The sequence below is a fragment of the Drosophila gunungcola genome (assembly GCF_025200985.1).
Source record: "Drosophila gunungcola strain Sukarami chromosome 3L unlocalized genomic scaffold, Dgunungcola_SK_2 000003F, whole genome shotgun sequence".
Lineage (NCBI taxonomy): Eukaryota > Metazoa > Arthropoda > Insecta > Diptera > Drosophilidae > Drosophila > Drosophila gunungcola.
The window spans coordinates 2,081,404-2,104,157 of NW_026453179.1; the positions used below are offsets into that span (position 1 = coordinate 2,081,404).

At 40.4% G+C, this 22,754-nt stretch overlaps 2 protein-coding genes across 5 annotated transcripts in view; one reads left to right on the plus strand and one right to left on the minus strand.

Moving 5' to 3' along the window:
* Positions 1–16,662, minus strand: part of LOC128258858 (capon-like protein) — a 45,922-nt gene extending 29,260 nt beyond the window's left edge. For 2 of the 4 annotated variants that reach the window (XM_052990819.1, XM_052990812.1), the window contains exons 1-2: positions 16,415–16,662; positions 9,667–10,263 (exon numbers count right to left, since the gene is read on the minus strand). In XM_052990819.1, the coding sequence (XP_052846779.1) occupies positions 9,667–9,768 (102 nt within the window). In that variant the 5' untranslated portion in view covers positions 9,769–10,263; positions 16,415–16,662. The other 2 variants (XM_052990814.1, XM_052990813.1) reach the window with 2 other exon arrangements.
* A 3,296-nt stretch (positions 16,663–19,958) lies between these two features.
* Positions 19,959–21,695, plus strand: LOC128258356 (uncharacterized). The gene has a single exon (XM_052989941.1). It carries the CDS (start codon positions 19,959–19,961, stop codon positions 21,693–21,695), a length of 1,737 nt encoding a protein of 578 aa, XP_052845901.1.
* The last annotated feature ends 1,059 nt before the right edge of the window (positions 21,696–22,754 follow it).

Here is a 22,754-nt window from a genome sequence, read left to right on the forward strand (position 1 = left end):
TTTAGAAAGGGCGAGATGAAAGGAGAAAGCTCGGTGGCTCAGACAAATAAAACTGAGATAATCGGGCCGGCAAAGTGCACCCCCCACGCACAATAGACCAAAGCGACAGCTTGACAAACTAATAACAAAAGGCAAGCCGGCTGACAAACGCACTCACTCGACTGGCCAGACTAGGGGCCAAAAGAGCTGGCCAAGATCCGAGATCCCAGCTGCCAGATACCCAGATACCCAGATACCCAGATACTTGGAGACCCGGAGGCCAGGCAGAGTACACCAAAGCCCCGGGGCTTTTGGTTGGCTCATTAAAAATGAGAGACACTGTTTTCGTATGCCAACAAGTGCCAAAGTCACTGTTTTAATTTACCCTAGACAAGGACGGGAATCCCCGACTGTTTGTCATGGTCAGGAGTGAGTTAGTGCTGCTGCTACCGCTACTGCTGTTGCTGTCCTCAAGTGCCCTCATCCATCCAAAGAGCTCGGAAGATCCTTGCCGGGCACACCCACATTACCAGCCAATTATGAGGCGGCTTACGGCCTCAAAAAGTTTCCAACTTTAAGCGACAGCTGACAAAATGTATTTTAATTAAAATTCAAAGAAAAAACCCAGGCCCAAGTTCTGGTAAAACGCAAATTTAATTGAGCGCGCCCAGGACAAGGCAGAATACATTTCATTCACGCCCTATAAACTCGCAAGTAAGCAGATTCCGCTTTTCTTAAGTGCATAACCATTAGACCAAAAAATTCTTTAAGATTAACAAAAGGCCTAAGAAAAAAAATATATTTAAGTATTTACATAATGAGGCATGTAAGCTTTCAGTTACTTGTACTTACTTAAGTTTATTTTGCCGTTAAAGTACTCAATTGCAAACTTTGCATTATAAAAGTCCTGAGAATAAAGGTCTTAATGGGAACGCAAATAAATTTAAAGTTTTCAAATAGATAACCCCCCAAAGTCTCAAACTTTTCTACTTATTTATCACCGCTAGTTTGCAAGAAACATTTTTAAAATAAGAAAGCTTAATGAATAGCTTTAAAATCAATAGCCCTCTAAAGTTCTAGATTACTTTCTCACAGAGCTATTCTAGAGTATCAAGAAAAAAAATCCGAAGCAAAGAAAAATCTTTTAAAGTATTTTGTGGCAAATAATTTTCGACGAGAATGCAAATGAATTGGGGGCTAATTGAAAAAGATTTCAGCACGCGCGAGCTCCGCCCGCTGAAAAGGTCAAAAGAACTCAGCGGCGGAGAATATACAAACATTGCGTATACGCGGTGTGGGTCGCACGCCTATTCCTATTTGCAACAATTAGGCGCCAATCGCGGGCAATTATTAATTTGACTTGGCTTTCAATTAAGCAATTTGGCGCCACACCCCTTCAAGCCCCTCCTGCCACACCGCCACCCACTAAAAACGTTGATTGCTCCACAAGTTGATTTTTGGGTGGCGAAAAACACTGATGTTTTGCTTAGGGAAAAGTTGGCGGAACAAAAGGCGGAAGGCGCAATGAAAATTGGTCCATTTATGGTGCCGTGTGTGCAATTCCTTACATTTTACGATTTGCAGGCGGCAAGCGCCAAAAATGCCAAAGTGCTGTGTCCCCCACCCGCCGAAACTTTTATGCTAATTTCCACCCACCGAAGCGGGATGGCAAAAGTTGAGTTGGGCTGGGCTGGGCTGGGACTGGGCTGGATACAGCATCAAGTGGAAAACTTTCACAGTATCCAACGTCGACACAGTGTCGAAGAAATGTTTGTTTAGAATTTGGCAGAGCGTTATTTATGGCCCAATAACTTTTAACTTCACATGCGGCCCCATGCCATGGCAGAAAATGCAAATTAGTTGCCATTTGGCCAAGACTCACGTAGAGCCGAGGCGCACAATGGGGCCAAATAAATTTAATTGAAAAGCGAGGCGTTCAAGGGCCGCTTTCCAGCTGGCCAGGTAAAAACGCCTGGCCAACATCCTCCTAGTATGTCAATCGAATCGATCGACCGCAGACAGGACCTGCCAGTCAAAGTGTTTAATTAATGCCTAAATAATTGACAGCAGCAATCTTCAGCAAGCATTTTCATTAATGTGAAAACCTCCCCAGCCTCTCTCATTTATCTTTTCTCGAAAATGTCAATTCCGAAAGGTTAAGGTCACGCCCACGCAGTCAGACAAACATTTTCTTGTACTGTTTCCTTGATTATGTTTAGGGGAACAACATTAATTCATAACAAAGCTACACAAATGTATAAATATCTTTAAGAGCATATATATGATTCGAATTTCAAAAGGTACTTTGCCCTGTTCATACTTATAGTTTTGTTTTTTAAACAAACACAAAGGCAATTCTTTGAAACAATTAGCAACACAAATTGATTTCAAAAGCGTGTTTCCTAAGGCAAAAATATATTTTACAACCAGGCAAAAAAAAAACGCATCAACAAATATATTTACTTAACTATAAAGATGTAGTTTATAACAATTTGTCGAAATGAATAGGTTATGTTTTTTGTTTTGAATGCCTTTCAAGGCTAAGCATAAAAAGTTACAACAAAAATATATTTAAAAATGTTCGCCTTTTTTTACGGAATTAATATTAAATAAATTAGTTTTTGATCCAACATTTACAACTATACCGCTTCTATTATGTAAAAGTTTTAAGTAAATACTCAGAAAAAGTTTTTGTTTAAGCTGTAGCATATACGAAGTAACTTGTTTTTGCCCCAAAATCGAGTTAGACCCCATTTATTTAACCCAAACACAATGGTAGATCCCCAAAGCTAATTATTGGCCATAAAGTTGATTTAAGCAGTTGACTGGCTTGCCACAAAAAAGCCATTCAGCTGGTCCCTTCTGCCGTTCTCTTTGAGTCCGCAGTGCCCAATCGCAGCAACCATCTCCATTTCCATCTCTGCCCCTGTCGCCAGTCTCTTTGTGTGTCTGTAGGCGGCAATGTCAAAGGTCGCTGTGAATGGTGGCACATAATTGCACTTGACAGCAAAACGACAGCAAAGGCAGTAGCTGCTGCAGTAGCAAAAGCTGCTGCAGTAGCCGCTGCAGCGCTTGTCGACAGTCGCCGAGATAAGGAAAAGTCAAAGCCCAGGGAAAACTGTGAAAGATTGCATAGCGAAATGAATTCAATTGCAGTTTTTCGATGGCTGCAGCTCTCGCTGGTTGTCACTGATTAGACTGGGAGAAGAGCTCCCGGCGCTTTTGATGCAGCGGCACAGATAATTTTCCATCTTTTTTTTACGGAGAACGAATGAAACGTGAGCGGCGGCAGTTAACGAGTCGCTGGGTGAACCCTTTTCGATTTGCTCGAATGGGAAAATTGGCAGAAAATGATCAAAGATTGCTTGTCATTACCAAAAATTCAAAACAAAAGGAATGAGTGAGTAAGGGAGTGTCTTGACTGTTGGATACCCAGTTTGGACATAGACAATTGCTTTAAGGCCGTTTGGCCTATTAAATTAAATAGCATGTTTAAGAAAATTTTATTAATTTAAAGGACATCTTGACATTATATATTTTTTTTTAATTTTAATGCTAAAAGACTAAAAAACTCTTAAAAATTTGTACAACAAAACTAAATCTATTGGGCTGTAAATATTGATTAACTTCTGTATAATAAAAGGGTTGATAAAACATATATTTCTGCCTGTTATGTATCTCTTCATATACCAAATACAGACTTCTCCCCTGGTAGAAGTGGGTATCAAAATATTGAACCCAAGCTGCAATCGATGGTGCTGCTTCATTTGGTTTGTTTGGGCCAGGGCCAAGCCCAGTTGTTGGCCAGCGAGCAGCTGTCAGCGGACTGGGAAAGGTTCGGTGGCGGTCCAGAAAACGCTGGCAAAGAGCGTGCCACGGCAGCTGGCGTTGCAACTTCCGCTATTGAGCGCTTCGCTAGGCACCCACAACAACAATAGCTGGCCAGACCAAAAAGTTTGCACATTTGCGTGTGCTACCAATTTTGGCCAGGAACAGGGATGGCTGGCTGACTAGATGTGGCTGGAAGTTATAGCATAGAGGATAGAGGATAGGGGGAGTGGGTGAGAAAGCATTTTCCACAGCGGTTTCGAAAGCCTGCGCGCCTGCCCTGACTCATTGGCAGTCATTGGAACTCGTTTGCCCCAGCTGCGCCAGGTGTAATTGCGAAATGTGAGCCAATTTGCAACAGAAAATTGTGTAATAGATAATAAATGAGCTGAGTGGCGTAGAGTGGAGAGCATGTGCCGCATTCATGGCCCAATGATCACCGATGTCGATTGGCCGGCGAATGAATCATCAATGAACTGGCCAGAGACACCCTAGATAAGCCAACCAAAGTCCAAGCACAAGTAATGGCCACTTAATCCTTGACGACCAGCATTAATGTGTCACTTGACACACATTAAACGCGAATACAGCCGAGAATTATGGCCCGAAATGGAGCTCAAGTAGGTGGCCACTAATGTCCTATATCTGCTGGAGAGCAAATCCAGAGTGGAATAAGCTCACCAAGAATGGTTGTGGAGAGGAAAAAACAAGAAAAATCGATTAGCCGAGCCAAGCAATCAGCCAGAAATGAGCGGAATGAATCTGTAATAATCAAAGTGAATTGAAAGAGGAATTGGGTGAATACAAAGTGAGCTACCGCGACTTGGCTCCACATCCCAGCGAATTCAAATGAAATCCCCTGTAGCCACCAAATGGAAACCATTTCCGCTCACACACACACACACACACACATGTCGATGAATATCCTTTAAGAGGGAACCGGAATCAAGCCATAAAAGCATTTAGCCGATAATTTGCAATGAATATGATAACCCAAAGCCATTTGTTGGGGTTCCTGGATGCTACGCACTGCCAAAGGAAAATTACATTACATTTTTCCCATTAGCCTTTATTATTATTTTCATTACACTTTTAAGTAACTGAAAATATTGAATTTTATTATTGGATTTCAGCCGCAAATCGAAGCAGCGCAGAAAAGCGCGTTAATGGCAAAAGGGGATGCCATTAAATATTTATTGTACTTTATACCGTATGCATAAAGTCCAATTCTAGCGGCGACGGCTTGTTTGTTTGCGTTATGCCGATGCTATAACCGGCAAATGCATTTTGCCACCACAAGAACAATCTGAATTTCAGGGGGACTCTAGGGAGATGATGCACTGAGTCCAGCCATTTGCTGGCGATGCCGTGCCATGTCCCGCAGATGAGTTGCGAATTGTTGCAAAGTGTTGGCCATAAAATCATGGCTGCGGTGAGGCGTGTTAATTATCTCATGTAAACCTGAACAACACACAAACACACACTCACGCGATGATCAATGGCGCAATGCCAATGAAGAAAAATGTTTATCAGAATTTAAACGAGCAAATTGAACTTTACGCTAAAGGTTAACCAAACACGAGAACGAAACTCAAGAAAAGAAAAGCGAGCAATATCTCTTTAAGAAACCACATAAAACCCAAACTTCAAGCGGAAAGGACTCTTGAGTTTTATTTGCATTTTATGACTCATTTTTCACGCCTTCTTCGAGGGCCTGCTGGTGTCAGTTGCGGCTGATAAAAGCCAGGACCAAGACCAGAACCAGGACCCCACTTAAATTGCAGGCCGCATAATCCTTTTTGGGACGTCCCTTTTGTCGTTGCCAATAATTTATATATAGCAAAATGCGTTTGAAATGCTTCCAGCCTCAACGGAAATGCCAGATAATTGAAATTGATATATGACGAGGCCAGACCCGGAGTTGTCCTCTCGTCGTACTTCTAAAAACAAACCGAGGTCTGCCTCCGCAGATAAACAAAGCAGCAGGAGCAGCGGGATGTGGCCCAGTTTGGGAGGTTTGGGGGAGGCGATGTAGCGTAGACTATATTGCGTATACGCCGCTACGAACAGCATTCATAATTTTGCGTACACATGGGAAATGGGTAAACACAACAGAAAAAGAGGAAAATTCAAGGCGCTCGCACACACATACTGGCGTAGCACGTGGACCACAGGCATGTGGCCGTCTCCATTTTATTTGTTTTTTAATATTTTTATGTGCCCCCGTATTCGCCAGTATTTTTCTTTTCTTTCGATTTATTTTTCGCCTCAGTATTCTTTCGGCTGTGTGGAAAATTGGAACATATGCGCTTCACCTTCGCCTTAATTAATATTATTTTGTAAATAATAATTAATTTTACCTCGAGCGTAGAAATTTTTCAGTCCAAAAATAAATAATTTCCCATCGAAGAAAAACGCAAGATGAAAATGATTTTATAATTTATTTTTGAGAGACCAGCGGGCGATGAGTAAAATGGTAATTAACATGATTTCTATATAGGCCGGAAATTGGTTTTTCTGGAATGCAAATTTAATCTCAATGTACTCCATGCTGTTATTTTAAGCGGCTCAAAAGGAAATGTCAGTTGCCCGCCCACTAAATAAATAAACTTTTGCCCAGAACTGTAAGCCCTCTGGATTTGATACAAACCATCAGCGCCATTCCACTTGACTCAAATAATTGATGAACCAAAGGGCCATAAATTCCCAATACGTAAGTCGGAAGTTGTTAAGCTCAAATAAATCGCCTTGAATCGGATGCAATCGCATAAATATTTGATAGAGCAGTGTATCCTGAATGGCAGAAAAGGCGAAATCACGGGGCAAAAAACCAGTGTTAAGCATACGCCGTGTTGCCAGGCGACCAACAAACCAAAAAATACACACAAAAGGTGCGAAGAAAAATATTATTCGACGCTAGGCGTAGTGCGTGAGCGAATAATTTATACACCTTTTGAAAGATTTATGCGGTATGGCTTTGGGCCAGGCAATTCACGAAATCAAAGCGTAAAATTCATTTAATCTGAGCAGAAAAGTCTACAGCGAAAGCCCTGTATTAGCGTGGCTTCAGGACACTCTGGTTAGGACTGGCTCTTGGTGATTCATAACTCGCGTAATTCCAACTGGACACTCTGACAGATGAATCAGATGAAGTTTCGACGCTGACACAGCAGAAAAAGCGATTTTTCGGGAACTAAAGTGGGTTGGGCTGCTCATCATATTTGGGTTAGCCATCGATGCTTATATGTATATATGTTTATATATGGCACATCGATAACGGTACGGGTATTCACCGTTTGCCTCTGCTGATGCTGCTGCAACTCTTTGGCCAAAAGCGAACCCCAGCCAAAAGCCAAAACAAACAAATAAACAAACAAACAAACGACGCTGCCAAAACAGAGACTGAAGCTGCAGCTGAAGCAAAAGCACAAACAAAGCGAAAACTGCAAAAGCATAACAAAGTGCAAAACTTTTTTTCAGTTGTTTGGTTTTGCTTATGGAAAAATGCAAATAATAGTAGAGTTGATGGAGGGGGGGGAGGTAGCTTGGAGCACGTGCATGAAATCGCCAAGGAAAACATCATCTACACAAGAAAAATTTGTAAATTGATGTTGCCTTAATTATTAGAAATGAATATTTAGGTAATTTTATGATATTAAAAAGAATCTAGTCACTTTATAAGATTAAGAAAAGAATACATATTTTAATAACAAAACAATAAATATAGTAGGAAATGTTTGTTTGTTAATCAAAGCTATATATGTACGAAATGCATTATTTAAAAAAGCACATAAATAAGATCGAATCATCCTGTTTATAAAGTTTTTTTTGTTTAAACATTTTTGTGAAATTGTGCAGGACTAAGCATTCAAAAATTGAATTTTTTTCTGTGTACAAAATCAACGGTTGTCAATGCAAAAACGTTCGCTGTTTCTTGCTTCCTTGAAAATTCGAGATAGAAAATTGACTGGATTTAATTGGCATTGCAACTGCAACAGCGCCTAGCTACTCCAAGTGCAATGCCTTGCCACACAAACAAATTATGCAAAATGCTAGAGTCTCTGCGACTCTGATACCAAAAAACAATGCTGCCTGGGATACGTGAGAATGATGCGGCTAATGTTCAAATGATTTGCATACAAAGTTGGGCTGGCAGAGCGGCAAAGTCAATGGCCAGGCAAAATGCAGTCATGAACTTGCCATCCCACATGGATTGGGACTTTACACTGGACGATATACCATTTCTCTGGGGCCCAAGCTCATCAATCTTGCAGGCAAAATTAATTGAAAATTTGGTCAACCGCATGTAACTGATCGAATCAAAATCAAAAGAACAACAACAATAACAAAAACAACAACAGCAGCAGGGCACGCAAACAATTTCCATACATTGAACAAAAATAATAAACAAAAGCAGAAACCAAAACATCGGAGGCAAGCACAACGGCAGAAAAAACGCACACAAAACTAAACAAATGCTCAAAATGCGATGCTGAATAATTGAACACAATACGCAGATAATCGTACAGAAATGTAAATTTTGTTTACAATTTTTCTCCCCCTCTGTTCATATGAGTATATATAGATTGGCACATAAAACAACAACCAGGCTGTAATTGTGACAGTTGACTAACTCTTTTGCTTGCCGCCTGTTAGCGTTGAAAACTCTTTATTCGATGCTTCCGTCAACCGCAGCAGCAATGAAAATAAATTTAACCAACAACCCCAGAGCAGCTGCAACATTGGCTAGCCAGCAGCAAATATGGCAAACACATTTAATTGCATTTGCAAATTGTTTAGCACAGTTATTTCGCTCAAGTACCACAAATATAAAATCAGAAATATGAGATGATTGAAGTTTATTTGAGCAAAGCCAATGACAAACACAATTGAAGGCCATCGTGAAATGTTTGAATATTTATCTTCACCAATATCGATGACTAATGCAGCGGAGATTCCAATTTACACAATAGGTATTTCATAGATGAATGTAAACAATTCGTTGGAAAAATAATTCCAGACACACACGAAATTAACGAAAGTGAAGTACTTAAACATTTACTTTGAACTCTATTCTAGTGTTGCCAATAAATCTTCAAGATATGTGATAGCGATGTATGCTAAGCAAAATGAAACTATTGACTATTAACTTTCCTATTATAATGCCACTTTAAAAATTTTAATGTGAATGTGGCCAATAAACCATGAGGTTAATTAAAAATCTATAAAACTTAACAAAATAAAAATTATTGCTTTACAGTCCTTTACCAATAAACGAAAATTTTCGTTCATTTAATTTCAATGATCCAATTAAATTTTAACATAGTGTTACTTTCACAAAAAGTCTTAACCCCTTAAAATCTTTCATTTTTGTTTTCTGAGTGAAGGAAGGGAAACTACCGGTTATAAAAATTTGAAAACTATAGAAAATATTTTATTTTTAAGTTGATGTAAATAAGTTTTTAGTAAATATTAATTTGGGAAATGTTAGAGCTTTTTGATATTCTCATTAATAAAACAAAACACAGTGTGTAAAACTTTCCTTCTAATTTCATTCTTTATATAAAGCAAATTAAATCAAATGCTCAAATGCTTATATATTTTTATCAGAATTTTAAAGTTCTGTAGAACAGCTGAGGATAATTGCAGAATCGATATCTAAAAGAAAATTCGCCATACTGCCAATGGTTCCCATAAGATCATCCCATTCAAATGTTTAATTGCTCACTTACTGGAACATAAAAACACAATTAGCACGGAAGATAAATCTTAAGAGGTATAAACCGAATGACTAGAGCCCAGCCGCTCCTCTGGGAAAAAAAAAACAGAAGAATAGAAAGGGGATATTGCCGGACTCACCTTGGCCTGAAATGTGATGCCGTGGAAGAAGGCCTGCTCGGCGTGGAGTGGCACCCGCAGATCCTGGTCATCCTGCACCAGATCGTACGGCGTCGACGGCATTCTCAGATAGTTCAATAGCACCGATTCGGACCACTTGTAGTATCATGAAATCGTTTTCATCTTCCTCGTGCTACGCTTGTGCAGCTGATGGCGCAATTGCCATAAAACGCCACTTGGCCGACGCTTTGGCTGCTGGTTTTGGCTGGGATTCGGATTGGGATGGCTCTGGTGGCTCTGTGCCTGTGTCTGAATCTGAATCTGTGTCGGCTGCTGATTCTGACTGCCTCCCAGTTGGCTCATGCAAATTGTGGTGGGGCGACGAGCGCGCTCTCTGATTGATTTGCTATTGCTGCTGGCCAAAACCCTCTGACCCCCTTCTGCCCCACTTGGCCACGTTGAGCTCTTGCTTAATCTCAATTTATGAGCTTGCGGTTGCCGATGCTGGCAAATTGAATTGCGTCAGTTGGATTCTTCCCGTTGTGGCCGTATTGCTTTTATTGTTTTATGACGAAATCGGCTCATTCACTGCCAATTCGCGCTGTTTCTGCGGTGTATCTGCAAGTGGAAAGAAGACAAAACAGCGATGAAAAAGTTGAAAAGTAGAAAGGCATTGGCGGGCTATTCTGTAATCAAACGTCGCCTAATCGCTATGACTCCGTTCAACCAACGATCTGTCTATTACAGTGAGTCATTAAGTCAATGGTTTTGAGTCAGCTTTGGGTTCGCTGGAAAGCAGCATGCTGATCACGAGCTTTAATTGACTCACAGACTAGACAAGCTCGTGGTGAGATGACACCGTTGCCAATCGAATATTGAATTGGTTTTCGATTCGCATTGGAACTTGGACCCTCAGCCACCTATACACACGTGTCGTCGTGCTCGCATTTCGAATTCGTAATTCGATTTGTTGTTTAGGAAGTGTCCGCACTTTAATTGAGCTCGAGTGATGAAAGAAAATATTGTTTGTTTACCCATGGTTATTGTCAGCTGCTTAACTAGTTTATAAAGACAAAACAAAGAGAAATATAATTACAGTGAGTGCTCTAGTACAAACACTCTATAAACTCACCATAATAAGCCCCATTTTCTTATAATATTTTACTATATTGAGCGTGCACTGTTTGCGGACACAGCAAAACTTTAAGCTCAAATACTGACTATTTTGCTCTTTGTGTCTCTTTGTTCATATCTACATTTTGATTTAATAGTTTATGAAGTGTCTAGACCTTAATTACTAAGTTTGACTGCCTTATTGGTATTGATTATAAATTAAGCTTTGCAGTTTTAGAAAATAAACAAACAAGCAATTAAATATTTGTACTTTTCTTGTAGTTACACAAGACTGTCCTCAAAATGTATTATTCAAAAGTGTCTTGTGTCTTTATCACAATAATGAGGCATTTTGGATTTTAACATGCTTGACAAATCTACAGTTTATGGAGTCGAGAGAAACTTAAAGTTCGACGTCAACTCCAGCTTAGTGTTTAACTATTTTTCTCTCTCGTTGGTTCTCTTGATAAAACTCTTGCTAATTCTATTATAGATTTCAATAAATTTGCTTCATTTGACCTCATTTTTGATTGTGCAAATTTAACAAATATGTAAAAATATCAACATACATAAAAAATGCAATAAATAATATGAGATTATCTTTATATGCTTAATGAAATTATTTGTATGTATAATTAAGTAAAATCAATTTATATTTATGTTTATAGTATTTTTGCTTATATGTATAAAGCTTAAATTGAGTTTTAGTTGAAGCATCTTTTCTCGTTATTAATATTGAATATTGTGGATTTTCTCATGCTTTGCTTGAGCTGCTTAACAAGTTGATAAGGCCCAAACAAAAGTTTGAACTTAACGTCAACAGCTGGTTAGCATCTCTATCTCTTTCTTTGCCCCTCTCCCCATCTCTTTCGTTCGTTGTCTTTTGCTCTTTGTGTTGTCTTTGTCTTTTGGAGCCTCCGTGTTGGCGGAGTCAGTTGAAAGTCGGGCCAGAGGGTCACGGACGTTTACGCGTGTAAATGACAAGACAGCCAAAGCGCAGCCCAAAAGCAATAACAAAAACAGCGGGGAAAATATACAAAAACAACTGCAAAAATTACAACAATAGTAGCAACAAAAACAAGGTCCAGAGATGACTTTAGTTGTTGCCTCGTTTGTTTATGTGCCTCCTTTTTTCCGTTTGCCTTTCGCGAAGGCTCGAATTGCCTGGCACTGACTCCCCAGTGAATAAATATGCTGAGCCAACTTTTTAAAGGCCCCGCCGAACTCACTCCCCTTCTCTTTCGCTCTGCACATTGCCTCTTTGTCTGGCATTAAGTTATCAATTTGGGTGTCGATTGAGTTCAAATTGCCAGCAGCTGATACCGCCGAAACCCCAACCCCTCCCCTTTTTGCCACTCGGATCGGATTCGAATGGAGGGCATTGGGTTGAGGTTGGTCGCAAGTTGACACTTTTCGGGGAGCGACATAAATCAGCTTTGCTTTGAGGTCAGCCTGCATTCATACGGGGATTAGGAAGGTGCCGAGCTTGACCCGAGGAGTTTAACCTAATGGACGCTTCTGTTTGGAAATTGCTTGAACTTGGAATGCTTTAAGCTTGAGAATCTATGGTGGGGTGAAAACCTAAGAAAAAACATATAACTTCGATATCGTTATTTGATGATCTTGCAAGAATTTAAATGTCACTTTAAGATATGAAAGTTTGATAGGCTTTATTTTTCATTTATTATAAAAATGTTAGGTTCGAAAAAACTTGTTATTTTTCTTATTGCTAATGATCGTAATGATCGTAATCTGTGCAAATGGCTGTTATATCAAATCGCTTCTGATTTACAACTTACAAAAAAAGCTTAAAAATAATTTAAAATGCAATGCAACCTCTAATTAAATATATATAAAAGTGCTATCCATTTACTTTCTATTTGTATTTGTATATGTGCATAGTACATTTAAAACCTTGAATGCAAGTGACCACGCTTTTTTTCTTATCTCACAATCTTGAAGTGCAGAAGAGCTTCTAAGAAAATTCTTTTGAGATTTCACAAAATTTCCTTTGAAGAACTTCACCTCCGTTAATTGTTCTTTTAGGCCCTTTTCCTTGCTCTATTTATTTCCTTGCTTCCCGACCAGAGTTCAATGTTCGTTCGCCCACAACCATATATCATCGTGTTAGGAGCCTAAGCTACCTTACCTCCGACGCCATTTTGTGGCCACACACACTCCTGCATACATATATGGACAATAAGGTTCAAGTACCTCAAGAAAGCAGCCTGCACATGCGTCGTACTAGACAAAAACCCAGCCAGCAAAAGGAAAGAGACGGCACTGCAGTTGCCCAGCACTTAACACCCACCTCCAGCTGCCACTCCCCTTCCGCCCACCAGTGGTGCAACTACTAAACTCAAACATCTATGCTACGCACGTCGCTTTTGGATTCTTCTGTCTTTTGGTTTACGAGCAACTATCGGTTTCGCATTGTTCGGTGCCTCGTGCTTTTCCGAGCTACAGTTAAAAAAATTTAATTTAAAATCGTCCTCATATTAAAAATATTGCCAAAAGAAGAAAATTGAGAACTCGATTTTGTGATGTCTATAATCACAAAACAAAAAGTTTTGCCTTTTGGGGCTACAACAACATCAGTCCTCCTTATCTTAATTAATTTATTCAAATGGATTATTTAAAAAAATTTTCAAAGAAATTATGCTATGAACAATAAATATGTTTTATTGCCCTTTTTAGCAAAAGATATAAAGATATATTTTGAAAAAACTTTTTTGGCAATAGATAATTTAATAAAATGTGCACTTTTACAAGAAATAACATATTTATAACTTAACAATTTTTTTAAACTGTGATAAAAACTTTTTAATAATATCATTCAAACGCGAGTTTCAAAAATAAGTAGAGCAAAAAACATTTAACTTTTCTATTAAAAATATCGAAGGTTGCAATACTTGAACTTAACTATAAAAACTTTTTTTAAGTCCTGACAAAATTATTGTTTTCATAATTTTTTTAAAAGTTTTCATGAAACTTTGTTGCAAGTGCATATTCTTCCGAATACGTTTTGTTCTTGCGCCCGCGCTTGATGGCAACAGCAACAACAGCAACAACAGCAGCAACTGCCACTGCAACTGCAACGGCGACTGCGCAGCCAGCAGAAGCAGCAACAAGAGCCACAAACCCGAATCGGCTGCAAGTGAATGACTTGGCGAGCCCTGAGTGGCGTGCTTCTTGGAAAAGAAGCAATCGCATTCGAGAGCAAACCGGTTTTCACGACTGGGAGCCGTATTCCGATTCGGAGTCAAAGTCTTGGTAACTTACACGCTCACTTCCTTTCCGGTTCTTGGTTATACTGATATACTCTTAAACATATATATGGCCAAAAGCGAGTGCGAGCAGGATGGCCAGAAAACAAAGCCCAAACTGCAGTCAGCTGCAATTTTATCTGTTTGCCGTTTTTCAAGTTTTGCGCTCGAACTTGCAATTACGTTGCAGCGAGTGAAGCGAATCGCTCGCCAGCTTTTGTCATGCCCGCAACGAAACAAGAAAGGAAAAAAAGGAAAAGATATTTACTGCGCAGTCGCAGCCTCCGCGGTTGCAGTTGCACTTGCCGCAAGCTGTTGCCGTGTCAGATTATGCAAGAAAAAACGAAACTGGTCGCGGACTGATTGGTATTTTGAGTATTTTTTTTTTTCGGGCAAAAATAACTGCGCCCCTCACACGCGGGAAAACTTGAAAGAAAATTGCCAAGTTCCCGGGCGGCTTCCCTCTGTATTTTATTTTTGTTATTTTCTGCCAAATAAACAGACGAACAACGGCAATTAAACAAATTCCGGTGGCCAGCAACAAAAGGCAGACGGAGCAGCTGCGTTGTCTCCTTTTCGGCCAAGAAAGTCCGGTTGTGCGGAGGCAAGGCATCAATCTTGTTTTCGATTTCAAAGAAACTAACTGCTGTATAAAAAGGCAACTTGCTTCGCCTTAGAAGCCCATGAGCTCCTGAGATGGCTCGAAGATCCCGATCTGCCAACTGGGTTCTGATGTCTCGCCATTGTCGTATGGCCATATATTTATGAGCCAGACAGTTTAGACATATAGAGAGTGGGGGGTGTGGAGGGGGGGAGGACAAACACAAGACGAAAAAACGACTGGGCGATGCAAAACTTTTTGCCTGTGTATCCATAAGATACATTTTGTGTATGTGTGTTTGTTGAGCGCCTATAAATAGCAGCGGGCGGCCACTCAGCCTGTGTCTGCTTCTCAACCAACCCCTTCCACAACGCACCTCACAAAAATTTTGGTCTAAACCGAAAAAAAGAAAAAAACGTAAATACACAAAAACATAAATCTATTGGGCAAAACAGCGATTGCCAAATCAACCGGGATGGGAGGTTAGCATTGATTTTGACTTTTTTTTTCGGGAAATCTGCTCAAGCATTCGTTCATTTGGGGATCATTAAGTAAGCGTTTTAAGCCCCAAGAAACCATAAAATATAGCTCTTGAGCCTAGACAATAACCTTGAGTGTGAACTTTTCCCCTGACTTTCATAGTACATTTAACTAAAAGATATTAATGATCAAACAAAGAGGAGTGGAAGCAAGAATCGAAATGTTGGTGGGTCAGTTATCAGCAATTTTGTCATTGCCCTGAAATTTATCGTTTATTATGCGTCTGCCTCGCCGGTTTCCGTGTCAGTCTGCATTCGTGTGTATCTTGCAGATGCATTTCACCAGAATGCTGCGTTGTAAACGGCAATCAAACAGTTCTCGCTTCGAAATTCTATATATACACATATATAGTATGTATGTTTTCTTATTATTGTTGGGCAATAAATTATAAAAATAATAAACACGACTGTGGCCGTATTTCTCGTCTCATTTTGGCACACATTCAACTAATATCTCGCGAGATCTGCACTGCAGCCCAAAATGTATCTAGAACGCGTCGCGTAATCAGTTTTTTAGCTGCGATCTGCAAAAATTCTTTTCTTCACTTTTTCTCATAGTCTAAGCAAAAAACTTTCCATTTCTTTGGCGGCGTGGGCAGGTCGAATAGTTCTCGAATGTCATCCGAATGGGGGGACTCACCAGTGTCTTTTTTTCTCTGCCTTGTGGGTATATAGTTTCACAGTTATCACACTCACATACACACACACAAATACACGCACAACACCTACGGGTATTTAACAGGTCTCGGCTCGTCTTCGGTTCTTTTCTTTTTTAATCTCTTTTTAGGGGTTTGCTTGGTCGGAGGTGATTTCAAAAATTAACTGCCAATTCTCGGAAGACGAGGCTTTTCTACCTATCCAATGCTCTCAGCTGAATGGTAATAAACACAGCGTTGTTTAAGTTTGGATTTGGTTTTGTGGCTTTTTTTCTGTTTGTTTGAATGTGAGTTGGCGCCGACTTGTTGCTATGTTTGCCTGAGTACGATTTTTTTCCTACACGGGTATGAATATTAAATAACTTTTTTTGCCAGTTCTGCTTTACGGCGTCTTTATTTGCAAAACCACCGTTTATTTTCTTTCCTTACTTTCGAAACGGAAATGCTTAGATTATGATCGGGTAGAACTTCACTTTCGTCACGAACATAAATAATACCCAGTGCAGATTGGATTGGGAATGCCGTAAAACCCGTTTTCGAGAATGCAAGCGAGCACACGACAATTGTGAATATAAGAATACCAATATGTTGTACCTTATTTGCTTTTGATGGTTGCGGTTATGGGTATGTTTTTCAATTTAAATTTTAACGGAAAACGACTCGTATTACGTGCGTTCAAGACGACGAAACCAATATGGGACCGCTTTATTTATTTGTTTTTTCTTTTTGTTATTTAAGAAACGCAACCGGTATGCAGAATTCTCGCTTTTCGAAGCGACGCCAGACCAACGATGACGTTGCGTATACGTATACGCCAGTGTCTGACCACAAAGAACGCCGAACAACAACTGCGGCGGTTCGGTTGTTTCGTTCAGCAGAAAAGCACTCCGGCGATACAGGGTGCATTTCTCTGTTCGCCTCGGAAAACCAGTTTTCGGCTCTCTCTCTTAGCCCGCTCTCTTAGTTTTCGCGAGGCATTCGGAAACGCTCGCTCTCTGCGGCAACGAAAAGCGAAAGCCGTTGACCAATCACATCGCCCCAAATACACGTGCTCGACGCTGGTTGTCCATGGAGTGGGCAAGGAGGGGGAGTGGGGGGTTTTGGCCCAGCGTTCTAGCCAAGTTTCTCTGTTTTGGTTTTCGTGCGGCGAGAGGCTGGGGCTCTCTTCAAGTCGCCTGAAGATGCGTCCACAGCCACAGGGTAAACATGGTCAGACATTGTCAAACATGGGCCAGCATACAAGGGCTTTTATTGAAAAATCTTGTCTGCCAAACATGGCAAATTTGGGAAAAATTTTAACTTATCAATTTAACAGAAATCGAATTTTTCTTTTACAACATTTTAATTGTTAAACACAATATTGAATGTTTAAACGGTAACAAGCTAAGATCCCTTTGCTGGCTTAAGTTTTTTTTTTTTTGGTAAAGCAAAGGAGTTATGTGTTTTACTATCTATGTAAATTCACACATTTAAGTACAACAATAAAAACAAAAGAAGCATCCTAGCAAAAGCTGGTATTTGTAAATAAATATTTAAAAAATGCCTAAAGAAAATAAAAATTTTCAATAAGATTTAATACAGGATGGTAACGAAACATGTATTTAAAAGTTTCCACTTTACTATCTGATAATATTATTGCAATAATTTGTTTTGTAAAAAAAATACATAAGACAGAATATTAAACATTTAAAATACATGAAAAAACTAATAGTGTAGCTGCAAATAACAGTTATAATACCATAAAATATTAATCTTTCTTTGTTAATAACTTTCTATAGACATTTATCAGCAACCCTCTATATTATCCCGATTCAAGGTTGACAGCTAAATTCTGAGCATACCGAAAGTAACCAAAAATATGGGCGGTTTTCCAGACAGCCACAACCTGAGCTTGTTGACAACTCAGTTCGCATATCTGCGAAAATTCACGCATAATTCGGCCCTCTTCAGCGGATCCTGCGTGCGGCTGAGTGTGTGGGTGCAGAAATTGTATTCATGGGTAATATGCAAAAGCATGAAGCCGCAATCATATGAAGGGCACAAGCTGGAGACCGCAAAAAGGATGACAAACAAGCGCAAACTCGAAAAGGATGCGGCCTGGTTGTCAGGCAAACGACACGGAACGCAGACAAATGAGCGGAGAATACTCAGCTCAGTTGGCCGCATTAGTAGCCAGGATGTGCCAGGGATACGGAATGCGGTCAAGGATTCTAGCGCCACTTGCAGAATTGACCGAGATGGGGGAAAATGCATTCGAACTGGTCAAATATTTGCAGTATTTTAATTACTTTTTTGTCTAGAGTTTCTGCAACAGTGGCACAGGAATAGAGATTGGAAATTAAAAGAGGCAAGGAACAAGTTCAAATGGCTGTCGCCATATCCCACCGCCCCTCTTTCCCCCGTATAGTTGGCCACTTTTTTAATTAAAAAAGCGCACAGCTGAAAATGGCGCCCGCAAAAAGGCGAACAATTTCACAGCTTAACATGGCCAACTTTTGAGGGCTGACAGACTTTAAATGCTCCCGAGATACAGGTCCTTTTTAAAGCCTTTTCCCGAAATGCGTTCAATCATGGAAAGTTTTCCCCTTTGGCCTGTGTCAATTTTCACTTAACACATTGTCGAAAAATCTTAAGCAACCCTACTTAGGCAATGCCATCAACAAGGATTCGGCTTTAGGTTTCAAGTGGTGGGCCCAAAAAAAAATAAAGGACTTTTCCATTTTCCCGCCCACTTTGGGTAAACTTTTCAAGGATGAGCCATTGAGTCGGCAGCTTTAAAAGCAAATCAATTAATAACTTTTTCCAACTCACAAGCACACACACACACATGTTTTTCCCATTCGAGCAGCGCCTAAAAGCACGCTCATTATTTTATGCATAAATTATATTACGATGGAGGCGAAACCCATTTGACATAAAAATTTACTGCACATGTTGTGCGAAGAGATGAACAGACGAGGCGAACTTGATAAGCTTCAGGATAAAACCAATAAATTTATTGTCGCAGAAGTCGACTGGAGTCTGGGGCTGGCAGCTGCTTTTCGGGCTCCCGTCCTTTGTGTTAACGCTTCGTTAAGTCTGCGTTAATTTATGTGGGCGTGGCTGCCTCTAGGCCAGGAGCCAAATGACTTTGATAAACCAAATTGTCTTGTCTCGTCTTGTCTTGCGCTGGGGGAAAAGTTGTAGGCCGTTAAATCCGTCTCAGCCGGGGAAATCAATCAGCAAAGCAAATAAATGCAATTAATGCCACATTACGCATACGCCGTGTGGCACGGGTAGGGAAAATGTCCTTGCTACTCGACAGGCCGTGCCTTAAATTATGCCAAGCAACAATTCTTTGCAATTTTATGCATGTCAACGACGAGCAGGAAATGAATAACCCGTCTCGACTTTATGCAAAAGCACGAAATAAGAGCAGACGACGTGAAATATGAATAAAAAATTAAATCAAATATGCACTCGCGTGAAAATTAATGCGACACGCTCTTCAAGCAACTCGCACTTGACTCATTCAGCCTTTTTTTTGCTCTCCTTTTGCCCAGTTTAACTTGTTTAATTGAAGGAGAAGCAGCGGCTAGGAAGCGGAAGTGGTAAGAACTTGTTGAAAAGTTGATGAGCAGTTTAAGGTTCCGGACTGTGGTTTTTCTGAAGTTAAAACAATAAATATTTCAAGCAAAAGCAATTAGTATTTTTGAGGGTATCAATCAACAATTGCAATATATTTTGATTGCAAGTGAGCCGAAACCGAAACTAAAACCAAGATAAAATCAATCAGCAAGCTGACTTAACAGAGTCAAAAGGATGTGTATATGCAAATTTGCCGAACAACATTGAAAGCAATTTGCCAGGGCAATTAGAAACGTTCAAGTATTCAAGCCTAGCCACAAATCATTTTCAAATATTCTCCCAGAGATGGAAATGGCGCGTATTTTCCCCCAGTTTTCCCCAATTTATAATTGAGCCTGTGGATACGCACATTTAAGCCGTAGAACCTAACGCTAATGACGCCCATTTTTCAATGCCCTGCAATCCGTATACCATTAGCGAGCCCCCAAATCATTTGTAACCTCCACTAATTAGCGTTTATTCAAAGTAATAATGGCTGGTCTGCCCGGTTTTCTCACCATTTCGCTTGGACATGTGGCCGCTGCTGGTCCCAGTTTTGCTGCTGTTTAACGAATCCAGTTGGCTAAATCCCATCCTGGCCAGCATCTACAAGGAAAAACACCATGAAACAGTTTTGCTGCTTAGACATAGCCAACAGAGCAATGCATTTAGCTTGGAGAGGCTCTCCTCGCCGGTTTTTAATTTCAACGAGCAGATGGACTTCTATGTGAAAGGAAGCCACAACAACGAAATGCTGGTTCTGTTTTGGCAGACCGGAAATTCAAACTTGGACTCGGATTTGTGGCAGGCACTTGACCGAAGTCTCTTGAATATGAGGACAGTCAGAGTGCTACTGTTAAGGAAATGGGAAAAAGTCCCAACCATTGACATTGCTAACACAGCGGAACATTGGCGCTTTCTTCATGTGGCTGTGATTGCACATGGAAATAGGATATTTCGACTGCAGCCCTATGCTCCGCAACGATGGCTGGAAATAGACCCAGAAAAATCACCCATCTTTGTTAAAGTTCGGAATTACCATGGCAAAGATATACTGACTCTTCCGGATCAGTTTCCACCACGTTCGATTGTCTATCGAAACGCAAAAACTGGAGGTCTGGAAATGACGGGCTACGTTTACAAGTTTCTACTGGAGTTTACCCGGATGTACAACTTCACTTTTCGGTGGCAGAGACCCATTGTACCAGGTGAGCGGTTGAATTTAATTCTACTTCGAAACATGACCCTCAATGGCACCATCAACATGCCCATTAGCCTTTGTGGCTTTGAGACATCCAGCAGGTTTGGAGTGTTCTCGAACGTGTACGTCATGGAGAACTGGTACATAATGGTTCCGCGAGCCCAGCAAATACCCACCGCCGATGTATATGTGGTGGTGTGTAGCAAAAATTTCCTGCTCGTCCTGTTGATCTCCTACTGTATATTCACCATTCTGGACACCTGTTTTGGACCACTATTGCTCCAGAAACGTGTGGATTGGTCGAACTTGATGCTGAATGAACGTATGATATCGGGTATTGTGGGTCAGTCCTTCAATATGAGTGCCCGGAATACCATCAGTTCGCGGGTAACCAATGCCACTTTGTTTTTACTTGGCCTGGTTCTGGGTACCCTTTTTGCTGCCCACCTGAAGACGCTTCTGACCAAGCGACCCACATCTCGACAAATTTCAAACTTTGAGCAGCTTCGTGATTCCCATGTGACTGTCCTTTTCGAAAAGGCTGAGCAGTTTTACCTAGACGATAACATGTGGGAGCGACCGATTCGAGTCATTAAGGATCGGTTGACTTTCAAAGACACTGTGGAGTATATTGAGCTCAGGAGTGGCCTAAATAGATCACAAGCTTTCTCTATTCTCACATCCGAATGGCTGATTGTGGCCAAAAGGCAGGAGCTCTTCAAACAACCGGTATATACAGTCCAGCCGGAACTACAGATCATCGGTACAAGTGTCTTGCTTTCGCTGGTTATGCAGTCCAACTCCATCTACGAACATCACATCAATGATCTTATCGAACGGGTCCAGGGAGCCGGAATCGTGGAATATTGGAAACAGCAAACGCTGCGGGAAATGGTCACCCTCGGCATGATCTCCCAGAAGGATCCATACACCCACATCGCTTTCCGAGAGTTCAAGGTGGGCGACATGTTCTGGGTCTGGATTTGGTTGGCCTGCTTTTTAATTGTGGCATTTTTCATATTTTTTATTGAGCTTTTGGTGAATTGTCCCAATAGGAAACGCCAATAAGGTATTTGGAACCCCACCTTACAATAAAAATGACAACTCATTTTATCCAAGCGTTTGATTAATTATAAATAAATGACCTGAATTGAACCAACCTAATTGTATTATAATTAGTTTACTTAAATCACGCAAAAGAGCTTAACTTCTGATTAATGCTGTCTTTAATTGAGGTTTATTTTTACAGAGAATTACCGAGCTATGTTGCCTACTTTTAATGAATATGTTACGGTTTTCTTTGAGTGCTTGAAAAATTAAATCAAAAGGTGTCTAATAGTATGCAATAAAAAAAATAACGTCGCCTTTTGAAAGAAATCCAACGGACTTGTAGATTGTAAATATATTGTTGCATACTTTTAAGCACCTTTACAACTATATTCAAAACTCAAATAAATAACACTGTTCATTCTACTGCTTATAAAACTGTATTATTCTTAACTCGTGCATAGACTCTGCAATAAAGTTTATACAACGGCTTAGTGAAACTGCAAACACCATCTTAAACTTGTGCAGATTGTCAACCCTCTGAATCTCTACACCCAGGGCCCGCATATATATAGTCCCACTAGCTAATGGTCCGCAGCACTTCCCTCAACGTTGACATAAATCAAACATTTCGTCAGGATTACTTTCAAAAAATGTCACTGCCATAGCTGCTGTTGGCATTGACGGGGTTTAAGCGTTTGCTTAGTTTTTGTTTTCGCCAACGGGCCTCCGTCATTCAATCATCCTGGTTTGCGTTACACAGAATGTACGCCCCCATAATTGACGTTTACGCCGGCTTATCTTTAAGGAAATTCACCCAGCCAAACAGACGAACTGACAAGCTGGATCTGCCGCTTATTGGCCAAGTAAAGTGGGACGTTATGGCAAAATCAATAATGCAAAGGCTTTCAGCATATCGTGGGTGGAAATTAAAAAAAAAAACAATGTTACCACTTTTGCTGCGAACAATCCAATTATTGATGCACTGCAAGCGGCGTAAAATTTTTAATTAGGCCGGACAACAATGTAGCCCGTAAACTGATTCCATCCGAACGTAACCCATTCAAACCCGTCACTAGT

What these genes read in the sequence shown, in the direction of transcription:
- LOC128258356 (XM_052989941.1), top strand. Translation starts at nt 19,959, where the DNA reads ATGTGGCCGCTGCTGGTCCCAGTTTTGCTGCTGTTTAACGAATCCAGT.